The 23,967-nt window shown below is 41.9% G+C and overlaps 1 protein-coding gene and 1 pseudogene across 3 annotated transcripts in view; both read right to left on the reverse strand.

The window, feature by feature from the left end:
* LOC139444158 (disheveled-associated activator of morphogenesis 1-like) overlaps positions 1 to 23,967 on the reverse strand; it is a 185,363-nt gene that overhangs the window by 26,806 nt on the left and 134,590 nt on the right. For 2 of the 3 annotated variants that reach the window (XM_071225055.1, XM_071225056.1), the window contains exons 5-19: positions 22,354 to 22,442; positions 20,947 to 21,082; positions 19,974 to 20,171; positions 19,018 to 19,128; positions 18,313 to 18,416; positions 17,639 to 17,705; positions 16,756 to 16,873; positions 15,675 to 15,804; positions 14,960 to 15,086; positions 14,285 to 14,407; positions 12,845 to 13,061; positions 9,053 to 9,150; positions 7,612 to 7,656; positions 6,719 to 6,967; positions 255 to 361 (exon numbers count right to left, since the gene is read on the reverse strand). In XM_071225055.1, the coding sequence (XP_071081156.1) occupies positions 255 to 361; positions 6,719 to 6,967; positions 7,612 to 7,656; positions 9,053 to 9,150; positions 12,845 to 13,061; positions 14,285 to 14,407; positions 14,960 to 15,086; positions 15,675 to 15,804; positions 16,756 to 16,873; positions 17,639 to 17,705; positions 18,313 to 18,416; positions 19,018 to 19,128; positions 19,974 to 20,171; positions 20,947 to 21,082; positions 22,354 to 22,442 (1,919 nt within the window). The remainder of the gene's footprint in view (positions 1 to 254; positions 362 to 6,718; positions 6,968 to 7,611; positions 7,657 to 9,052; positions 9,151 to 12,844; positions 13,062 to 14,284; positions 14,408 to 14,959; positions 15,087 to 15,674; positions 15,805 to 16,755; positions 16,874 to 17,638; positions 17,706 to 18,312; positions 18,417 to 19,017; positions 19,129 to 19,973; positions 20,172 to 20,946; positions 21,083 to 22,353; positions 22,443 to 23,967) is intronic. The other variant, XM_071225057.1, reaches the window with a different exon arrangement.
* Positions 1,324 to 2,668, reverse strand: LOC139442156 (uncharacterized; annotated as a pseudogene).

Consider the following 23,967-nt stretch of genomic DNA (forward strand, 5'->3'; position numbering starts at 1 on the left):
GCTGCAGTTAAACTGTGCTATACAGTATACATGCCACTGATGATGAGTCAGCTAATGTTGTTTTTGCGAACATCTGGTATCATCAGTATTTCATATTGATTCTTTAACACATGCTCATGATATAGTCGGATTTGTACAATCTGTTCTGCTTTTAGCAGACATTTCTAATGAATATGGAAAGGGTTCTGTCACTTTTATTTCCATTGTTCCCTCTGTTGTAGAGACAGTGTCAGAACCTGTAGAGTCTACAGTACCTGCTCATCTCGTACAGGAACCTGTCAGCGCGGGCCATGTGCTCCAGGTCGTGACTCAGTTCAGTTAGAAGCTGGGACTCTTCTGTAGTTGGTATAAACTTCAGAAGCTGCAACATCAGCATTCATTAAAAACTAACAGTTAAATATCACCCACTGTGACATCAACTTTAGCAGGTTAAATAAATATCCTTGAAATCTCAATTACTGGCAATGGAATATTTATGCTCTTTAGATATTTCAAACAATTCTTTAAAAAACAAGATGTAACTGCTGGCTATTAAGTCTAACAAAAACCTAAAATCTAAAAAGTGATTATATTATGTGAGCTGTAGTAGGTCTGGGTTTGCAGTGGGTTAAACTAGTAAAATCGTAGATATTTTTTATATTTGTATACTTATCCTGCATTACTCCTTAATGCATATTACTGCTTGTTCTTGACAGAGAAAAGAGCTGTGTGAAGGTCTTTGCTTGAAGAAGTTGCTCCAACTAGCTGAGAGGCCAACCCATCACGCAGCTCTCACGTGACCAAAGGAAGTCACGTCACGGATCATCACATTACTCTGTAGTCCGAAACATCGGAAGGTACCTAGGGGAGGTAGATCTGCGATGGACGGGTCCCTTTAGACGCAGTAATGCAGGATAAGTATACAAATATAAAAAATATCTAGGATTTTACTAGATTTTTTACTTATCCTGCATTACTCCTTAATGCATCTTTATCGGACGGCACCGGAGGTGGGCATACCTTCAGATGTGGACCTTTCATCTGTTATTTCCAGACTCTGTTCCCTAGCCTCGTCACGCCAAAGACCTGGGTTCGAATCCCGACATGGGTACAATGTGTGAAGCCCATTTCTGGTGTCCCCCGCCGTGATATTGCTGGAATATTGCTAAAAACGGTGTGGAGCGTGGAGGGTCCAGTCCGGCGGCCTCGTAGGCCTGGAGGAGGATGGCTCGAAGCAAGAGGGCGATCGTGTTGTGACTGACCTCCGCTCACGAGGTCGCAGATACTGGTACAAAGAGGCGTCGTCACTGTCTACGGCGTTCCTCATATCGTCGGATATAGCATTCAAGCGCTCTTACCGGACATAGATGGAGCTCTCCTTCGTCTTCGCGCCCACAATCGATGACAGGGGGGGGGGGGGATGAGGAACGATCTGTCAGACTGGCCTCGGAGCTGATTCTTTGCAATGAAGTCCCAGCACAGGCCCAGATGCACGGCTCCGTGTGCTCCCTGCTCAAAGCGGACCCGTGTGACGTCTAGGGTGTGTAGCTCGCTGACCCGGGCTGCTGTAGCGAGCGCCAGTAGGAAGACTGTCTTTTTCGTCAGGTTGTAGAATGACGACGTTTCGAGTGGCTCGAAAGGTGCGTCTCTCAGCGAGGTGAAAATGGTGTTCAAGTCCCAGGCCGGGGGACGAAACTTCGCCTTTTGGTCTTCCAGTCTGAAGGAGCGGAGCAGTGCCTGGAGTTCAGGGATTTTTGTCATGTGTCGATCTTTCAGAACTGCCAGGATGGAGTTGAGCGCCACAAGGTAGGTCATGATGGTACTGCCCTTGAGCTTACGCTTGTGTCGCAGATGGAGCATGAACTCGGCCAGGAATTGAGGCGATGCAGATGTGGAGTCTTGGTGCTTACTCCTGCAAAAGCTCTCAAAGGATTGCCATTTGTCGTCATAAAGGCTCCTGGTGGTTGGGCGATGTGCCATCGTGATGGCCTTAGCCGCTCTGGCCGAGTAGCCCTTGGCACTCAAAGCTCTCTGTAAATGGACCAGTCCTGGGTGTGGCTGTCTGCTGTAAGGGTGGATCAGAAGGTTTGGCCAATCTGTGAGTGGCAGGGGGTTGACATCTGATAGCTCTCTGAGGTCGACAAACCAAGCCTTCGCTGGCCACCAGGGCGCGACCAAAGTCAGATCGAGGTTCCGTGTCGATCTGATCTTATGGACGACTTACGGAAGGAGTACAGGTGGCGGAAAAGCGTACGCTTTTAGTCCCTCCCAGGGGACGCTGGAGGCGTTGACTGCTCAAGCCAGTGGATCCGGCACCGGAGATATGTAGGTCGGGATCTGGTAGTTCTGGCTGATGGCGAATAGGTCTATGTTTGGAAGACCGTGGTCTTGACAAGCAAGAGCGAAGGCGTCTGGGTGAAGTTTCCACCCTGTGGGAGCCATCTTGTCTGGCCCAGACAGGGCATCCGCTAGGATGTTTTGGCAGCCCGGGATGTGGTGGACCTGGAACTGGATCCTCAGCTGATCCACTAGGTGAAATGCTGAAGGAGCGAAGACGAATGAGTTCCGGAGACACCAAACGACAGTGATGTTGTCTGTCGAGATGGAGAGCCGGGCGTGTCTGGGCGCCTGCTTCCAGTGAGTGATGGCCAAGATAAGCGCTTCCAGTTCGAGGTTGTTGATGTGCCATGGCCGCTGATCGGCGGACCACAGCCCCGAGACGACCTGTCCCTCCAGGTGTGCGCCCATCACTGTAGGGATGCGTCTACGAAGAGGCGTAGAGAGGTCGTAAGCCCTGTCAAGGAGACGCCGCCTAAGACATTCAATTCCACCGTCCACTACCGGAGATGCTGCTTGAGATGATCCGGGAGGATGATGGATAGAGCGGGGTCCTGGCGTCTGATGTAGGGCGCCAGGAACATCTGAACAGGACGCAGTTGGAGCCTTCCTCTGTAGGTCAAGTCCTGTGCCGAGGTTAGGAGGTCCAGGAGGACTTGCCATTGGCTCAGAGTGCGTGGTAGGAGGAGAGCTGGAATCAGGTGCGCCTGCATGCGCTCCCACCGGTCTCTGGGTACGGAGATGAGATCAAAGTCCGTCTGGAAGATGCCCCCGATGAACTGAAGGCGCTTGGAAGGTGTCAACTCTGACTTCCTGAAGTTGCTCTTCCATCCCAACTGGTGTAGGAGTCGAAAATTGAAGTCCCTGTGGCGGAGTAAAGTGACCGGGTCCAGATGGTCCAGTAGGCAGTCGTCTATGTGTGGTAGTTACAGGTTTTGTTTAACTGTCAACTTACCAGTAATATACCAGTAGTATATAGTGTATATAATACATAGTGTAGTTAGTATTAGTATTAATATTAGCATTAGCTATTTGTGTCAGTATTAGTACATAGTGTATATAATACATAGTGTAGTTAGTATTAGCATTAGTATCATTATTAATATTAGCATTTAGTATTAGTATTTATTATTAGTATTTAATATTAGTATTTAGTATTAGTATTTAGTATTAGTTTGCAGTATGGGTTTTAGGGATTTTAATGAAGATTTCATACAACACCTTTTAACTTAGTTATGCTTGGGTCAGTCACTACCCTATCAGCTCCTTTGTGTCAGCCAGGGCAAATGTTCTGGTTGAGTGATTGACCCTATTGTTTTCCTTAGGGTCAGCTTTGCATGCTTTTTAACCCTCACTTGCACCTCAGTCACTACACAGACAAGTCACTGACAGATGACAGCAAGTGGGCACATGTTACAGATTTTGTAAAGTCAAGGTATGTTTCCAATTAAATATGTAAACATATATAAAGCTATCTTTTCATAAATAAGATTATATAAATAGGTGTACGTTAAATGAGGTATTTGTAATGATGTGTGTGAGATTTAGTCAATGTCTGATTCTCCTGGACAGGGTGTTGTTTGAATATGTTTATGAGGCTATTATCATATATGTGTTAAATGTATTGTAAGTGCGTGGACATTTATGATAGTTTTAGGATGTTTAGTAATTTATTGTGTTTTATGGTAGTGCTGTGTTCAAATATGTAAATATGTATAAACAATAGCACTGATTTGATAATTATATCCACACGTGCAAGAGCATTGTGTAAGGAAGCTAGTTTTATTGTACATTTAGAATAACTTCCATATTTATAGGTACTTTGATGTCACTGTAGCCCTGGCCATGTAGTCGTGACAGACTAAAGTGTAACCTACACCTAGAGGCCATACTTCTGGTATGTTTACTTATCACCACATGTAAATATTATTATGTTTATCTATTGATCACGTTTTACACCACCTAAGAAGTATTTTGATTTGATGTATGCATATAGTATATGTATGTATAATGTAATTCTAATGATGTATCATGTTCTGACATATTCATATCCTCTATATATGTATAAGGTAATCCTAATCCTAATGAAGTATCCTGTTCTCCTTTTAATTGTCATAATTTACAAGATTCTCATTAAGTGTTATTGTGCATTTCAGGGTGTGAAAGAAAAGCATACCACACATACTCATCATCTAATAAAACGAATCACATCCGTAGCCGTGTTTTGACATCATTTATCTATGCACACACATATTCTGCTACATATGTGCGCCTCGAACTGGATGTCCTGGCGATGGAGGTACGAGGCTATCACCTTGGTAAGCCATGTGAATAGCCATAGGGCCGAAGAAATTCCAAACGGGAGGACCGCCCATTGGTAATGGACTCCCATGAAGATGAAGTGGAGGAATTTCCGGTTGCCCAGATGTATAGGGACGTGTAGGTAGGCATCCTCGATGTCCAGGCTGATGAGCGCCTCCTGCGCCTGGATCCGGGATCGCAGTAGCCTGAGCGTGGCCATCCGGAAGTACGGTGGATGCGCCAGGATCTACCCAATTCTGCCAGAAGTGAGCCCGTCTCCAACCTACTGGGGTGTCGACAACTTGGACGGCTGGGGGTGGGAGGTCAAGAAGTCTCTCTTGAACTCTGGGTCCCAGTTGGACAAGGCAAGGTACCCAAGGCGTCTGGTGGTAGTGAGCTCGATCAGAGCGGTGCGCATGTGGGAGCGCATCTGTTCCACCCATTGTTGGAGATAGGATACGACGGTAGTTAAATGGTCAATCCTATGGGGGTTGTCCTACACTAAGTCCTGCAGTATGGCTCTGGAGGACGACGCCATCAGAGAGAGGGGTTTGAGAGTGTGGCGAATCTCGGTCTCTATGTAGGCGAGTTTGTTGTCGGAGACTCGGACTGAGGTGGAGCGGTTTGATCCCGTCATGCGGTGCATGTCCTCATCCAAGGAGTGACAGTTTACTGAAGTCCTTGTCCAAGGCTGAGATCATGTCTCTGATCAGTGGGTCAGGAGGGATCGAAGTGGGGTCTGCACGGATGCCGTCTTGTTATCGACCTCTAGGCCAGGCGAGGGAGCGAAAGCCTCCAATCTGTCAGCCAACCAGTCAGCGACCTGGTCAAAACCCAGGTGGGATCAACCGTCCATAGGAGTGTCATCATAACAAGGGATGAAGGCGCCCTCCGAGGAGTCGGAACGATAGCCACTGGAGTGCCTACTCTTCTCGGAGCGGCTCCTAGATCTCTGACCTTGTCTAGAGGATCTACTGTCACTCCGCCGTGAGGATGGACTTGGCAAGGGCGCGGGTGTCTGTAAGGACGTCGTGCCGATAGGCGCCATCTGAAAGGTCGCTAGAGGAGGTGTCTGCAGAGGCGCTATGAGAGGCGCTTGTGGTGTCATCTGAGATGGCCGATCTGGAAAGTGAAACCTCGGAAAGGTCTGACATCCTGCGCTCTGCGTTTAGTGCAAACACGAAGATACTGTCTGAAAGCAGTAAACAGTCTTTACATCGGTGATCTTGGTGGCATTGAGATGTACAATTAAGGCACAGAGGGTGGGGATCCCACGCCCACATATTGCGCTGGCACTTTAAGCAGGAGGGCATGATATCTGCAATGAAGCAGTGTAAAATCACAATGCATCCCCGCCCGATTATGTATGCTATACTTTCTTTATCCCACTCTGTTGGTTTATGAAACAAATATTTCGACAAACGTAAGACAACATACAATCAAACAGAACAATACTTGCGAGGATACGCCAATCGCGGGGTACCAATCAAAAGAATATAGAACGCAAACCAGTCCACAAACGGCTGGCCATGCAAAATATTCAAGATGGCTACTTGGAGCAACAAGACACCTGGCCTTATGTTTTCTTTTGAGAAAACGCCAGTAAGTGTCTAATAAAGTTATGCACCTTGTTTATCAAACATAGAATGTACAAAATACAAACCGTATGCACAACACAAAGACAAAACAACATTAACTCAGACAGCAAACACGTGAGGGTTTGAACCAGTTTTATGTTACAAGAAGAAAAACGGGTCTTCTCTAATCAAGTGACAAGAGTAATGTGATGATCCGTGACGTCACTTCCTTTGGTCACGTGAGAGCTGCGTGATGGGTTGGCCTCTCAGCTAGTTGGAGCAACTTCTTCAAGCAAAGACCTTCACACAGCTCTTTTCTCTGTCAAGAACAAGCAGTAATATGCATTAAGGAGTAATGCAGGATATGTAAAAAAATTATGTTTCTACCTCTGAAATAAAACATTCAAATCTAATTTTGCATGTTGTTGACATCCATGCAGTTTAAGGGTTAACTTGTATTTCCACAATACTGAATTAGAGTATTCAAGCTGATCTTGCACGTTGGTGAGGACACACATCCCTACCTGTTCTACCATGTCCTTAGGGAGATCTTCGCTGGAGTCGACGTTCATGATGGCCCGGCGTAGCTCCTCATTGCTGAGTTTGATCTTGGACAGGAGGATGGTACAGTTCTGGGCACGCCTCCCATCAATCACGGTCAGCTCTTTGGCTTTGGGCTTCACGTTCTTTGTGTCATCCTCCCCCTCACCACGGTTGTGCTGGTAGGCCGAGAAGGTCTTCTCGAAGTTCAACAGATCCAGCATGCTGTATAACTGTAACAGTGAGTGAGGTAATGGTGTTTAACACTGAACATGATCTCAGAGTCACCATACTGTGGGAGGAAGATCACAGTGATGCAGGTAGTTGAGTGAGTGAGTGAGTGAGTAAGTGAGTGAGTTGGGTTTAACACTGCTTTGAACAGTATTCCAGTTATATCACAGTAAGTCAGCTTCATGTAGGAGGAAAGGCCGGAGTAATGGAGGTCTCAGATGTTTACCACTTTGGTGAAACCCATGAGCAAGGGTATATGGTGCTCACAAACCAGAAAACATAATTGGAGCAAACTGGGATTCAAACCCACCATCATAGACATCTGGCGACACAGTTCGTAGATGTTTACCAGAACTATACACCCTTGCACTATGGTTTCACAAAACTACGATCTGCGTCACTGTTTACCAATTTTGTGAAACTTATGAGTAATGGTATGGTTCTGACAGACCATTAATCTGCTTCTGGGATTCGGCAGATCCAGGCATCTAAGGCATGCAATACTACTGTGCAAGTTTTAGCATCTTAAACCACTAGACCAGATCTTATTCATTTTATTACTGACTTTCTTAAGACCCTGTAGAATATAGTCAGTGACACTTCTACTGTTATATTACAAAATTCCACGTTACGACAATGTGTTTACCTTTGTATCATCAAGATCCTTCCACACTGTTCCTGCAATCTTATTCTGAAAAGTAACACAATTCATTAGTATCATACATGGTCCCATTTCAATCATAAACCTGGGGAAGATTTCTCAATTTGTTAACACATTCTGCCGACCCCAAACATTAAAATGGACATTTTCATAAAATACTACAACCAAAGAACATTACCTCAAAAAAAGTGTGTGTACCAAGTAAAGAAATAAGTCTGGAATTAACTTGATATCACATTTGAACTTGTATATCACATTTGTACTTGTGTATTACATTTGGACTTGTGTATTACATTTGTACTTGTGTATTACATTTGAACTTGTGTATCACATTTGAACTTGTATATCACATTTGTACTTGTATATCACATTTGTACTTGTATATCACATTTGTACTTGTGTATCACATTTGTACTTGTGTATCACATTTGAACTTGTGTATTACATTTGGACTTGTGTATCACATTTGAACTTGTATATCACATTTGTACTTGTGTATTACATTTGTACTTGTGTATCACATTTGAACTTGTATATCACATTTGTACTTGTGTATCACATTTGAACTTGTGTATCACATTTGAACTTGTGTATTACATTTGGACTTGTGTATCACATTTGAACTTGTATATCACATTTGTACTTGTGTATTACATTTGAACTTGTGTATCACATTTGAACTTGTATATCACATTTGTACTTGTGTATCACATTTGTTCTTGTGTATCACATTTGAACTTGTGTATTACATTTGGACTTGTGTATCACATTTGAACTTGTATATCACATTTGTACTTGTGTATCACATTTGAACTTGTATATCACATTTGTACTTGTATATCACATTTGAACTTGTATATCACATTTGAACTTGTGTATCACATTTGAACTTGTATATCACATTTGTACTTGTGTATTACATTTGTACTTGTGTATCACATTTGTACTTGTATATGACATTTGTACTTGTGTATCACATTTGAACTTGTATATCACATTTGAACTTGTCTATCACATTTGAACTTGTGTATCACATTTGAACTTGTATATCACATTTGTACTTGTATATCACATTTGAACTTGTATATCACATTTGTACTTGTATATCACATTTGTACTTGTGTATCACATTTGGACTTGTGTATCACATTTGGACTTGTGTATTACATTTGTACTTGTGTATTACATTTGGACTTGTGTATTACATTTGTACTTGTATATCACATTTGTACTTGTGTATCACATTTGTACTTGTGTATCACATTTGTACTTGTGTATCACATTTGTACTTGTGTATTACATTTCTACTTTACAAAACAATAAACACTTTCCATCACTCTTAACAACATGCATAACCTGTTCAATACAGAAACAAACATACCAGATTATTAATACATGATAGAAATGTATTTAAAGTTTGCCTTACATCTGGTAGTTTTGTCCAGTTAAAAGACTTGAGAGGGTTTCCTGGTTTGGGTGCGTTCTTCCTCTTCGCAAAGCCAGGTGAAAAATGATTAGATAAACCTAGAACAAAATAAAACAAGGTACATGCCACGCTTTCTTCAGTTTGTTAGTTGGAGTTTTATTAAATCAATTAAAAAAGATACCTCTTAACCCATGTCAATGACACATGTACAATTACTGTCACTGTACTCAACACTCAACACTGAAACTATCAACAAGTCATTCATAAGTACATGTTCTAGTTTGACAGATTTTTTAAATACATATATTCACCTATACCTTCAAAAACACACACTTTATTACAACTTTTATTATCATAAGAAAATGAAACCATGAAGATGGTGTTCTTATGTAGTTTGACATTTATAAAACAAATTCAAAATTAGTAAAATCTAAATATTTTTTACATTTGTATACTTATCCTGCATTACTCACTGTCATGTGACCTTGATGACAAGTCACCTTCATCACATCACTGCCTGTTTCCCAAACTTTAACGTCCTTGCTGTTACGAGACATGTGAAGATGACTCGTCTTCAAGGTCAAAATGACAGCGGTGATGGTGCATGCAAAAAGCCGGAGTTGAAAACAGAACATCTTTTTTTCATCAGGTAAGCAGTAAATGCATTTAGAAGTAATGCAGGATAGGTAAAAAAAATTCTTTTAACCCATTTAGTGACTCTGAGTGAGTGAGTGAGTGAGTGAGTGAGTTGGGATTAATGGCGCTTTCAACAGTGTTCCAGTTATATCACGACGTGTCACCTTAATGTGGGAGGAAAGCCTGACGTGATGCAGGTCTTAGATGTTAACACCTTTGTTGAAATCTACAAGCACAGGTATGGTCTTGACAAACCTAGAATTGGATGACAACAAACCTTCTCAAACTTAACACTGATAAGACTGAATACCTGCTAATTGGATCGAAAAGCAAGTTATCACAACTTAAAGCTCTAGATTGTGACATAAAAATTGGAGATGTAAAGGTAACACCAAGCCAGAAAGTGAAGAACCTTGGCGTATGGTCCTGTCTCTTGTTATGTCCCGGATAGACTACTGCAATAGCCTTCTCTCTAACATCAGTCAACAACAAATAAACCGACTTCAACTATTACAGAATGCTGCTGCAAGAATTGTCACAAGAACCCGCAAATTTGAACATACAACCCCGATTCTAGAGAACCTACACTGGCTGCCGATACCTGCACGACTTGACTACAAACTTCTCCTCTTTGCCTACAAATGTGTCAACCACCTAGCTCCAGCCTACTTGAAAGAACTGATTCCACCTTAAAGAATGTGCGCTCTCTGCAGCAGGGGTGCGGAAAATTTTAAATCCCAATCGGACATTTGCATTTAGGCCACGCCCCCTTCAAATAGCGTATTTTAGTACGACTTTTCACACACATTACAAGTTTACGTATTCATAATATGATGAATTATGAATTGTTTCAATTTAAATTGTTTAATTCACCGGACAATTAATAACAAATAATATCATTTTAGATTTACATGGAAAACATACGTTTGTTTCTGTTATAATAACGATCTGTTAACGTAGTGAACGGTCTAATTAATATTCATGAGTTATATTCATAAGACTGCTCTAGTGTACGCGTTGTAACATTTGGATCGAGACTATTATCCCATATTTGGTTATCACGTGACCTCACGGGAAAAGGTTTTTTTAAACTAAAGATTTTTTTAAAAACAAGACCGATAATTTAATCACAAATACTAAAATATCGTTGATAGCAATAGTTATTTGAATACTTTTTTCATCTGTACTTAATTATTGACCATAAAAAAATTGGATATCGATCGTCCGAGAAAGCAAAATGGCGGTCAATCAAGATTCAATATATACTCGGACCCCATTCATCGTATCGCGGCATTTGTGATTTCCGATAGTTCACGCGGGACACGCCTCTTAGCGGCTGTCTATTAATGCAAATCAGTAGCCAGGAAGTGCTCACTTCGTAAACAATTTTAATTTCCTCGGAATGTTCCGTCTGCTGTAAGAAAGGAGTTATTAATCCGTTGATACATATTTCTGGCATCTGTTGTAATATTGCCTTACCCCCATCTATCAATGGCTAACGATATAACCCGCAGTTCCCCAAGTAAACTTTCTCTATCGACCTGAACTAGATCATCTGCATATTCATGGCGACTAATGAGGTAACGGAAGTTACGTAGTCCGCACATTTTTTCCCGCTCTGTGCCCAGAATCTATTGGGAGATCATAAGGGCCATAATGCCAAACTTAGAAGTAACCAAAAGATAAATACATACTTTGGGCATACTAGGAGTGCTTTTTATATATTTTTTGTTGACATTTAAAAAATTTCCATTTTGTGACAAATTATTGTCATCCAATTATTTTTAAACAATCTTAAAATATCATTTCTGATATTTTGATGTTGACTTATAAAAATATTTTTCTCTTACTTTTCGGTAAATATGCATTGAATACCTATTGCTGATAACACATTTAGAATTTTACTTGTGCTGTCTTTGCACTTGTCTGGACAAATCACTGATGTCTGGCATGATCATACCAAGTGGTTGGTAGAATTATGTCCTCTTTTTGTCCAATTCGGACCTCCATACACAACTTTTCTCTGTACCGCGATACGATGGAGTTCTCTCCCTTGTCAAACAGGGCGCGAGGCCCGGCTTTTACTTGGAGCTACTAATGTAAATAATGAACTTTTATCAGTAAAATATGCATTGTTTGATAAAATAAATGATATCTGATACAGAGAACACGAATAAACATAAAGGTTAGTGAGTGCATTTTGTTCCGTTTAGCGTACATGACAAGTCCCGCGATACCCCGAGGTTGCAGGCTACGACTAGCTACTGAAAACAATAAAATCTGCAAATCCTCATTGTATGTCAACCAAGTGAAAGTCGTTAGCCACGACTTACAAAATGATCGTCCAGACTTTGAGGGTTTGGCAGATCCGCTCGACTGATCTGCATCGGTCGACTGGCTGTCGTCACGCTTTCGCTTCTTGTCTGAGGTTTCGTATCGTAGCATTGTGAGGATAATGAGGTACATCGATGATGCAAGGTATTAATGAACAGTTGTAAACACCTTTCACTCAAATTAACAAGATGTTCTCAGTAATTAATCCTCGATTAATCAGTGTCAACTCAGTTTATTGCCTAATACAGTGATTGACCGATTGGACTATCATGTAGGTACGATGTATTTACAGCAATCAAAACAAACAAAGCTTGTCAGTGTAGTTAATCTTCATTGTGTTGCAACTGCAGACAGAAACTGCTCAGTCCTAACTGTTGATCATGTCCGGTCAAAATTTAAGAATGTCCGGACAATACTTTTTAAAATGTCCGGTAAGCAATATTTTAAAACGGACATTTGAGATTCCCAATCGGACATGTCCGGCGCATATGACGGTTTCCGGACCCCTGATCAAGACCCACCTGTTCAAAAAACACCCCCACTGACTATAAGTTTCATTGTAGCGCACAGAGCACTTGTGCACAGTGAATGCTGCGCTATACAAATGCATAAATTATTATTATTATTAGAAACATAATCGGGTCGAACCGGGATTCAAACCCACAACCATAGGTTTTTGGTGAGAATTCCTTGAATACAAGTACTTGCCAAGTCATTAATAGCACTTAGAAGAACATGATGACTTTTATGGATAACAACTTCTCTATGGCTGGAGCAATGTTTCAGGGCTACTTCTTGCCCTTCATCAGGAGAATACTGTACCTGGTTGTCCTGGAGCTGGTGGTGGTGGAGGAGGAGCTGACCCTGGTGGTGGGGGTGGGGGTGGTGGAGGGGGTGGGGCAGGAGCTGAGTTCATCCTTCCTAGGGGTGCTATGTATGTAGTGGTAGCAGATGACAGGCCCACTTTGGCATCGTCTGGGAGGCTGCCTGTCTTCACCAGGTGTTGTAGTTTCTGCTTCTCACCACGCTCTGTCTCCAGCTGAAATACATTACATACACTGGTGTTACTCTTAATACAACAGTTCATTATATCTACTATAGTCATTAATGATCCCTGTCTCAAAGGAACAATGCATATTACTGAATTTGATAACTTAAGGTCTGTGCATGAGTTTCTTCCTTTGCAACAGTTTCTATGTCTCCCCTCTTACCTGTCGTCTCCCCTCCTACCTGTCGTCTCCCCTCCTACCTGTCGTCCCCCCTCCTACCTGTAGTCTCCCCTCCTACCTATAGTCTCCCCTCCTACCTGTAGTCTCCCCTCCTACCTGTAGTCTCCCCTCCTACCTGTAGTCCCCCCCCTCCTACCTGTAGTCTCCCCTCCTACCTGTAGTCTCCCCTCCTACCTAAAGTCTCCCCTCCTACCTGTAGTCTCCCCTCCTACCTGTCGTCTCCCCTCCTACCTGTCGTCCCCCCTCCTACCTGTAGTCTCCCCTCCTACCTGTAGTCTCCCCTCCTACCTGTAGTCTCCCCTCCTACCTGTCGTCCCCCCTCCTACCTGTAGTCTCCCCTCCTACCTATAGTCTCCCCTCCTACCTGTAGTCTCCCCTCCTACCTAAAGTCTCCCCTCCTACCTGTAGTCTCCCCTCCTACCTGTAGTCCCCCCCCTCCTACCTGTAGTCTCCCCTCCTACCTGTAGTCTCCCCTCCTACCTGTAGTCCCCCCTCCTACCTGTAGTCTCCCCTCCTACCTATAGTCTCCCCTCCTACCTGTAGTCTCCCCTCCTACCTAAAGTCTCCCCTCCTACCTACAGTCTCCCCTCCTGCCTGTAGTCCCCCCCTCCTACCTGTAGTCTCCCCTCCTACCTGTAGTCTCCCCTCCTACCTGTAGTCTCCCCTCCTGCCTGTAGTCTCCCCTCCTACCTGTAGTCTCCCCTCCTACCTGTAGTCTCCCCTCCTACCTACAGTCTCCCCTCCTGCCTGTAGTCTCCCCTCCTACCTACAGTCTCCCCTCCTGCCTATAGTCTCCCCTCCTACCTATAGTCTCCCCTCCTACCTACAGTCTCCCCTCCTGCCTGTAGTCCCCCCCTCCTACCTGTAGTCTCCCCTCCTACCTACAGTCTCCCCTCCTACCTACAGTCTCACCTCCTGCCTGTAGTCTCCCCTCCTGCCTATAGTCTCCCCTCCTACCTATAGTCTCCCCTCCTACCGATAGCCTCCCCTCCTACCGATAGCCTCCCCTCCTACCGATAGCCTCCCCTCCTACCTGTGTTTTGGCCTCTGCCAGGGAAGACAGCAGGTTGTCCAGCTGCTGCTTGGTCTCAGCGTGGTTGGCCACCTCCTTCTCCAGCTTCGTCTTCATCTTGTTCATGGTGGTGATCAGCTCCTCCTGGGCACACACAACAGGGGTCACTTTATATGTATTAGCACACAGCATCTATCTTCATTAACTAATAATCGCAATATTTTGTGGTGTTTCAAGTTGTGAGGACTATAGATGTTTGCCACATGGCCTCCAATATTGTAATAAAGACTACAAGCATATGTGAAACATGTGGTCAAAGCTCCACACATTCATAAAAATCATCATGTGACACTAATCAACTGTTTTTCAGAAAGACAATGTGGTGTTTCGAGTTCAGAAGTAATATTGGTGTACATAAAATTAGTTCTCAGACTGAGTACATTGGATATTTACCAATGTGTGAATTGAGAGCATAGTGGTTGGTCAGTGTTGACTCACTTTTGAAAGCTTTATGTCACTTGTGCATTAACAATTTGCTCTCTGTGATATTTTAAGTATGTAAATATTTTGTGAAAAAAATAAAATACATCATATTTTTGACAGAGCAAATGTAATAGTTTAATTGTAGTCACTATAAGTGAAATAATTACGCCCAAATCCTAATGGTTGGTATCTCTGGTCTAGTGTCACATGTACCTTCTCCTGTAGCCTGACTTCACACTCCCTTTCCTTCTTAGCAAGTTTGGCGTTGAGCTCATCATTTGACTTCTCCATCTCACGGAGTTTCTGCTGGAATGCCTTCACATCGTTCTCACTGGCCAGTCTGTGACACAAACACAAAAAAAATTTGGGCCATCTTTTTTTTCTTGCAAATAAGAAAAAAACAAATTATAAGGGTTTTTTTCCATCCTAACGTGTTTGTTAATAAATGTCAGTACCAAAAAAAAGTCCAAGATGATCATTTTGGAAAGGGACATTCATTTAATTTTTCTTGTTTCAATAATTACTATATTCATCCCTTTGACTACAAAAATTAATTTTAAATTTTATTCAAATATTTAAAAATGTGGTATGGAAGGAAATCTGTTTTATTTTTTCAAACAAACTGTTCAAGCCAATTATGTACATGAACTCTCGACTGGTGTGATTCACATTTTGTTAAGTCTCTTTGCAACATGGACAAGTTTGTGGAATGGTAAGTGCTTATCAGCAACAGGTGCAGAATGGTCCTGATTATGTTCTAGCCATTGTCAGTACCCAATCGTACCAATCTAAAATTGGTACAACTGACAATATCTTATTGCCAAGTTTAACATTTTTAAACCTTATAAGAAGAATAAATCAGTGGGAAAAGTGAACATAAACTTTCATCATCACTGTATTCTCACAAAAGACACCAATGGTTACTCACTGATTGACAACCTGCTTGACGTTGATTTCAAGTGGAGCTGCATCTGGGTCCTGGTTGTTCTTCTGGAGAACCACCTGCTGCACGATCTTGTCAATCAGCACCCACACCGACGTGATGTCATGCTTCCCGTCTACAACATACACACACAAGTGAGGTGAGGTGAAATAGAGCTTAACGTTGCGTCCATGATTATTGCACTTATATAGTGACGAGCATGCACGTGTGACTGCTTGTACTAGTCCGGATTGACTCTGATTTTATAGTGCTAGCCCATGCCGCAGTTGAACATGAATTTCCCATTCCGACACAGCATATGGACTCCAAGCCGACCAGTCCTTGTTTTAGCCCCTTAAATGCCAAACGTCAGGCAGGGTAACAACTAGTACCATCTTTTAAGGTCTTTTGGTATGACAGGGCCGGGGATCAAACCCCGGACCTTCTGCTCTGAGCAGACACTCGGACACTAGACCACAAAGACGGTATGTCACACAGAGTGACTGAGAGATTGGATGAGACAAAGGACTTTGCAACTTTGATTTGAACAGTTTTTCATTTATAAAATGACATGTAAGTGTAGTGGGAAGAAAATGTCAGAGTCCAGATGGGATTCGAACCACAGACCTGATACGAGGTCAGATACCTTGTCCACATGACCAAACAGGGTAAACTCGTCAGCAATCTGACAAGGTAAGGATGTCACTGTCAGATGACTCCATGCCCTGCTTCATAAGTGTGATGAGGCAGGAAAGCCAGAAGGGAAACAATGACGAACACTGACCACTTAAATAAAACCAACATGCACTGGAGCCCACGACCAGTAGGCTCTGGTAGCTAAACTCACTACGTCTCCCATAACACACAGGATGGTCAAGTCTTCTATAGTTCTGATACTGAATCATGATCAGGCTGCAACTAAGATTGGAACCAATCATCAGCTGATCCTGGCAGCTAAAGGAGGCAACCCTACATAGTGAATTGCATCTTCGAACTGGGGCACCATGTGCTTCGATACCAAGGTAACCACTTGGCCATATTTCTGGCAAAATGTGGGCCGCTCCCCGATGAAGATGGTGAGACTTACACGGAAGAAGCAGGAGGTGGTGGAGGATGGACTGGAGGTTGGAGTATGCCACCGACATTGTCAGCTTCTTCCTCAACACCTCAAACATTGTCGAGGCACTTTTTGTATCTACATGAATCTGGAACACAAGAATAGCTTGATATTCACCCAACACACAAAGCAGCAGCAACTATGTGACGTGGTCCGTACATTGTTTGAAATGTAAGTATTATCATATGTTTATATATATATATATGTAGTAATATCACTTTAGTAGTATATATTAGTTTTAATTGGCTAACGCTCACGAGTTTCATAAGGCCATAACTGAATAACGGAAATGAAGTAGTAAGTGAGTGAGTGAGTTGGGTTTAACACCGCTTTTAACAATATTCCAGTTATATCGCGGCTTGTCAGCTTAATGTGGGAGGAAAGCCCCAAGTGATGCAGGTCTCAGACATTTACCACTTCGATAAAACCCACGAGCATGGGTATGGTGCTGACAAACCTAGAAACATAATCGGGGCGAACCGGGATTCGAACCCACAATCATAGGTTTCTGGCTTGCCCAAGGGACGCAACTCTGCACAGCTAATTGTGGCTCCTTAGACGACTGGGCCACCCGTGCCCCCGACATGAAGTAGTAACTATAACTGAATAATGGACATGAAGTAGTAACTATATATGTTACTACTTCATGTCCTTATTCAGTTATGGCCTGATGAGACTTGTACGTGGTACAAGTTGAAAGCGCTAGCCAATTAAAACTGTGTTCAATCTTACTCCACTTATCTAATTATTACTATATTGTGCCTGAGAGTTAGAACTTTACTGTGCTTTATATATTTATAAGTGTTTTTATGATGTTGATGAATATTTGTAATACATGAAATTTTTAACTTACCCCTTCGAATCTTTTCGTTAATTCCTTTTCATCATCTGTGCGGACCATCTCGAAAAAGTCTAAATGTCTGAAAATAAAGGGATTTTATTTGAAACATCTACACAATGGACATATGTTTATATTACTATCAAAAGTGAATTGAATTTCATTTTATGAAGACTTCAATCAAGAATAATAAATATCAGTATGAACTGTTACTTCATGTCTTATGAGTAACATATTCATATTCAGTGTTGGACAATTGGTCATGCTTATGATTCTGTACCGAACCATCAATATTCATGATTATTGTGTTTATCTTATTTCATCCATTAGTGTCTGCTGCAGCAGCATCACAGCACGTCATCTTTATGTGGGGAGAAAAGCCCAAAGTGATTCATGTCATTGATGTTTCCCACTTTGGGGAAATTGGCAAGCATGCTATAGTGCTGACAAACAAAGGACATTAGGGAAAATCTTGGAGTCAAACACACATCGAGCTGACAAAACTCAACACAGGGAAGTTGAGTGCCTCCAACTACTGGGCCATCCATGCCCAAGGCAGATCCAAGACAAACTGAGCTTTCGAATTCATGATCAGCAGATCCTGCCATTGATAGGGGATGCAACTCAGTGAATTGCGCCACGCTAAACCTCTGGGCCACCAGGACCCCTATAAAAGCCAGTCCACTTACCTATCTAATGTGCTGTTGTCTAGAGAGCGAAGCTTGTCAATGACTGGTTGTATTCCAAGCATCAGTAGCTCATAGCGGAGATGCAGTCGAAACTCAAGTCGGTCCTATCAAGGAAACAAATTACAGATTTGAATAAATTATTGCAATATGAGGGATGTTTCGCTGTAGGTTCTAATCACTTGCTTGATAATGGTGTTGGAACCTACACCGAAATGTTCCTGTTGTTATAAAGAAGTTGTACATCCATATATCTAATCTTTACTTAGTACTCCAACTTCCAAATGCCTCTCAAAGAAGTTATTGCAGATTACTATATCACCTATAATACTAGAAACTAATAAGTAGCAGTCAATATAATTAATTAATACAGTTCAAAAGTCAATGACTGACATGTCTGTGTGCAAATCACTGTTTTATATGAGGTTGATATAAAGTGTTATATAATGATATGCAGCAGTAAACATCCCTCTGAAATATGTCTGTTGCCTTATTTCTCAGTATACATACAATACAAACAAACCCGTAAAGGGTATTAAACTTGTTTTAGTGTAGGATAAATATGCATTTGACTCTACATTTGACTCTTTGATTAAAAGATAAGAAATAAAGAAAACCTTAGTAATAGTTCCTATTTCATATGGCCATGAGTAGCTGCAAAACTGCTGATGTGGCTTAAAACATTCTTCTATCACGCACTGACTCTACCTGTCCTGGACCATAGTTGATTGCTGCATTGATGAAAGACATAATAGCAGTCTTCAGGCAAACCTCATCTCTGTGTTTTCCTGTACTACGGTCAAGATCACAGATCAATGTCTGAAAAAATAATGTTAAATCTAACTTGCTTTCTGGAAAAGAAAGAACATATATTTTCATTTATGATAAACAAAAGTAAATTATATCTCCAAATGAAAATGGCAACATAACATTATTTACGATCATTTGTCACTGAATGCATGTAACTACAGGCAAATGAATACTTCCTAAAATAAGAAGAAAATTGACTCACAAACAACAACAAATCGGTCTTTATCTAACTATCCCTTTGCAGAACATTATCTCATGAAATAATTAATCACAACATCCTTCTTATGGGCCCTGATTTAACAAAAAAAATCTACCGAAGAAGGGGAGGTAACTTAATCTTTCTCATTCATAACATCGTTAGGCACAGGTAATTGGTTCCACCCAATTCTGAATATTTCATAAGAAGAATATTTTGTTTTCAAACGTCATCAAATACCAAGCGAGAGACAGGGTCATTAATAAATAACAGTGAGCAGTTTGAGCATCTTAAAACCCTAGTCTTTGTGTAAAGGACAAACCAATTTACTTTCTTGCTTCAAGAATAAGGCAAAACTCAACTTTGCAAAAGTAAAACAAAATAGAATAAAAAAATGTTTGATTGCATGTAATCTTCTTCTTGTTTTGTTAGATCAAACTTCAAAACTTTCAAGATGACAAATGCCCTAGTAATATTATCTTCCTTTTGCTCCAATAAAATTTCTTGTGGGGCAATTCTTGCAAAGTTGTAAGTAAAAACAGCAGTTACAAACTTATTAAGAACAATCTATAGCTCAGTGTCAGCAATTTCATCATTGCATTTCAAATTTGAAATTTCAGTGACCATTTGTTATCTTCTCTTTGTTGCTTGTACTCACCTGAAACCTGGTTCTCTCCCCTGCATGTTTCTGGAAGTGCAGCATTGCATTGAGGACTTTGCGATGTCCACCTGGAACTAGACACACAGCACCGAGAATCTCCAGCACAGCCGTCTTGGTCTTGATGTTCTCCACGCTTAAACTTTGAGCAATAATGTTGATCCCGTTTGGGTGAGCTAATACATGGGACCGCCCTTGCTGCAACATGATGGACATTGTTATTAATGCATGGCCACTTTTGTCTTTGGAACACTTACCATTTTTAGCTTCTCACTGTGGATAACTTTCTTGCTTTGTATTTTGACATTGATTCAAGTAAAATGTTTTATCCTGATCTCTTTGGGAATGTGAGCCTCATCGTTCCTGGCATACGAGTCGAGTGTGAGGTTAATGTTAATGGAGCCATGGAACATATGGCAGGACATTGGGATCTCCATGAAATATAACTTTATGGTATGTGGTACCAAGTTTGTAGCTACAAGGATCACCCATGGAATATATGCTTAATGGTATGTGGTACCCAGTAGGTGGATACAAGGATCACCCATGGAATATAGGCTTAATAGTATGTGGTACCAAGTTGGTGGATACAAGGATCACCCATGGAATACAAGCCTGATGTTAAGTGGTGCCAAGTAGGTGGACAGGAAGATCACCAAGGGATCATACGCATACGTCTAAAGGTATGATGTGCTGAGCAGGTCAACATGAATATTTCCCAAAGAATACAAGACATATTGCCAAGAGGGTGGATACAAGGATATCCATGGGAACATCAGCCTAATGGTTTGTGGTTGGTGGGCATGAAGATCTCCCATGCCAGGGAACATAAACCTAATGTTACGGGGCACCATGTTGCTGAAGATTATCCAAGAAAAAAAACCTAATGTTATGTGGTCCTGGGTTGGTGGACATGTAGAACACTAAGATAGTGTGATTGTAGCTGTGAAAAAAAGCTTGGTGTTCAACTGACCGAGTTGTTCATGAGTGCCTTGATGCAGCCAATGATAGAGGTGTGGATTTGACTCTCCGAGCTCTGGTAGTCCATCTTACACAGGTAGTTCAGCAGGCTCTGTAGGCCATTTTTCTCAATAAACCTCACCACAAAACTGGAACAGAAAGCATTGAAAAGATTAATCACAGTGACTGTATTTTGTTTCTTATGGAATAGTAAAAATACCAAATCAAAACTACTGAAATAAATCCCTTGCAAATCTTTGCAACAGATGTCCCACAAAAATAGTTATCATATCTCCATGTCAGAATGATAAGATCTGATCCACATGATCTTGATAAATTACTATGTATCCCGTTTTAAATTTCTCAGCGAGAGAATAAATCCCTTATACTCGCTTTGAAGCAAAATGCTGCACACTTTTTTCGAGTCAATGAAAGTCACGTGACATAGCACAAGCTAACCTTTGCGCAATCGAACAGCTGTTTTCTGTCAATTTTGAATTTGTGTTAATTCTTTTACAATGTCATTGTAAAACATATCAGTAAAATAAGTTCATTGTAGCAGGATCACATAGGGTACACAGGGTTTTATGAGTTCCTCCGGCTTGTGGTATAAAACCAAACATGGGAAACAAAAAAGAAAATGTACCTCGAGTGATCCTGCTACAACTCATATTGTACTACAATCGATATAGAATGGTCATAGTATCATCATTACACTAAACCATTATGATGACATCACTATTAGTGTTGCAGTTGATTCTGAGCCAGGAATTCACTGACCAATCTGTATGTGCATTTAAAATCATAGAATTAAAACTACTGGTCATTATGCGAATTCATCAAGAACTCATATATCAACCATAACATGGTTTAAATCTGTTGATTCCAGCAAATCTGTTGGTGGTTCCCAGCCATATCATACGAAAAGATGTGAAAATATTATATTTGTTGTTACCCTGCCTGTCACTCAGCATTAAGGGGAGAAACCAAGGAAGGACAGGTCAACTCGGAACAGCATAGTGTCTTGAACACGACATTACACCCCATTTCACCTCACCCTAAGGGGGCCATGGACATTGCAATGCATTGAGTGTTTTATCCTCAACTGAGTAACAAGCAGTTTCAATGAATTGTAAAACAAACAATTTCACATGTTAAGGAGTATGGCTTCAAAGTTATGACATTGCCATGTGCACAAGATGCCAAGATGGAATATGTACATTGTAGCAGTTGGTGTAAGATATCTTGTAAGTAACTCAATTTGGAACAGACAAACCAGTGATTGATATCATGAGCAATGTCACATGAGCAGGGTCCCATGACATGCAATCAACCAAGTCACTGAGTCACCCAATCCCTTAAGTTGCACCTTACAACAAGCATAGACTGTTTGGGGCCTATTCAAACCTGGAATCCCTACCTCATCCGCTGAGTCCTCAGTGCTGTCTTCAGGTTGTCGACAAGCTTGATCTTCATGTTGACCTCTTCCTCGCTGAATCCCAGGTACAGCTGCAATTCCAAAACAACACATCTGACCTTCTGAATGGTAAATGGTGTACATGTTGTGAATGTTGAATGTTGTTTAATGCAACAGTCAAAGATACTCCAGCTTTATTATTGAAACCTATAAATGATTGCGTCATGGCCAGGCAAACTGAAGGTTGACAGTGGAGTCACACCATTGGGGTATGACACACATAACACGCATAACAACCAACTGATCCTCTACTGTAACAGGATTGATATATTGGTTACCTGCCTCTGAATTCCCAATAGGATGAACGTTATTCTAAAAGTAGTTCTACACAGTGCAGAAAATGTAGAAAAGACATCATCAAATTGTCTTCAAAAAGTCGCTCAAGAGTTTGTTGTGTAGCATACACAATCTGTGGGTGAGACTGCGACTAGCAGACTGTGAATAATAGACTGAAAGCATCTATCCACATCATCAAGGTACAAAGACACACAGTCAGCCAAGTCCCTGAGTATATCCACACCATCAGGGTACAAAGACACAGTCAGCCAAGTCCCTGAGTCTATCCACACCATCAGGGTACAAAGACACAGTCAGCCAAGTCCCTGAGTCTATCCACACCATCAGGGTACAAAGACACACAGTCAGCCAAGTCCCTGAGTCTATCCACACCATCAGGGTACAAAGACACAGTCAGCCAAGTCCCTGAGTCTATCCACACCATCAGGGTACAAAGACACAGTCAGCCAAGTCCCTGAGTATATCCACACCATCAGGGTACAAAGACACACAGTCAGCCAAGTCCCTGTGTCTATCCACACCATCAGGGTACAAAGAAACAGTCAGCCAAGTCCCTGAGTCTATCCACACCATCAGGGTACAAAGACACACAGTCAGCCAAGTCCCTGAGTCTATCCACACCATCAGGGTACAAAGACACAGTCAGCCAAGTCCCTGAGTCTATCCACACCATCAGGGTACAAAGACACACAGTCAGCCAAGTCCCTGAGTCTATCCACACCATCAGGGTACAAAGACACACAGTCAGCCAAGTCCCTGAGTCTATCCACACCATCAGGGTACAAAGACACACAGTCAGCCAAGTCCCTGAGTCAATCCACACCATCAGGGTACAAAGACACAGTCAGCCAAGTCCCTGAGTCTATCCACACCATCAGGGTACAAAGACACACAGTCAGCCAAGTCCCTGAGTCAATCCACACCATCAGGGTACAAAGACACACAGTCAGCCAAGTCCCTGAGTCTATCCACGCCATCAGGGTACAAAGACACACAGTCAGCCAAGTCCCTGAGTTTGATTTTATGGGTTCTTGCAAGGACCATGGTATACAGGGGAGCTACATGGAAGATTGAAACCCTGGGTCTAATTTGGATGTAATAGAGGTAGTATTCTTAGAATTATTAAAAATGATGATTATTGTTCAATAATTCTTACGAAACTTCTACCTCTATTACATATCTGCCAGAAGGACCCCTGCGGGATCTGCCTCTAGTAACTTCCTGTGTAATTGACAGCAATCCTCTTCTGGAAACCATAAT

This window comes from Haliotis cracherodii, unplaced genomic scaffold, assembly GCF_022045235.1.
Source record: "Haliotis cracherodii isolate W230 unplaced genomic scaffold, xgHalCrac1.p SCAF_5, whole genome shotgun sequence".
Lineage (NCBI taxonomy): Eukaryota > Metazoa > Mollusca > Gastropoda > Lepetellida > Haliotidae > Haliotis > Haliotis cracherodii.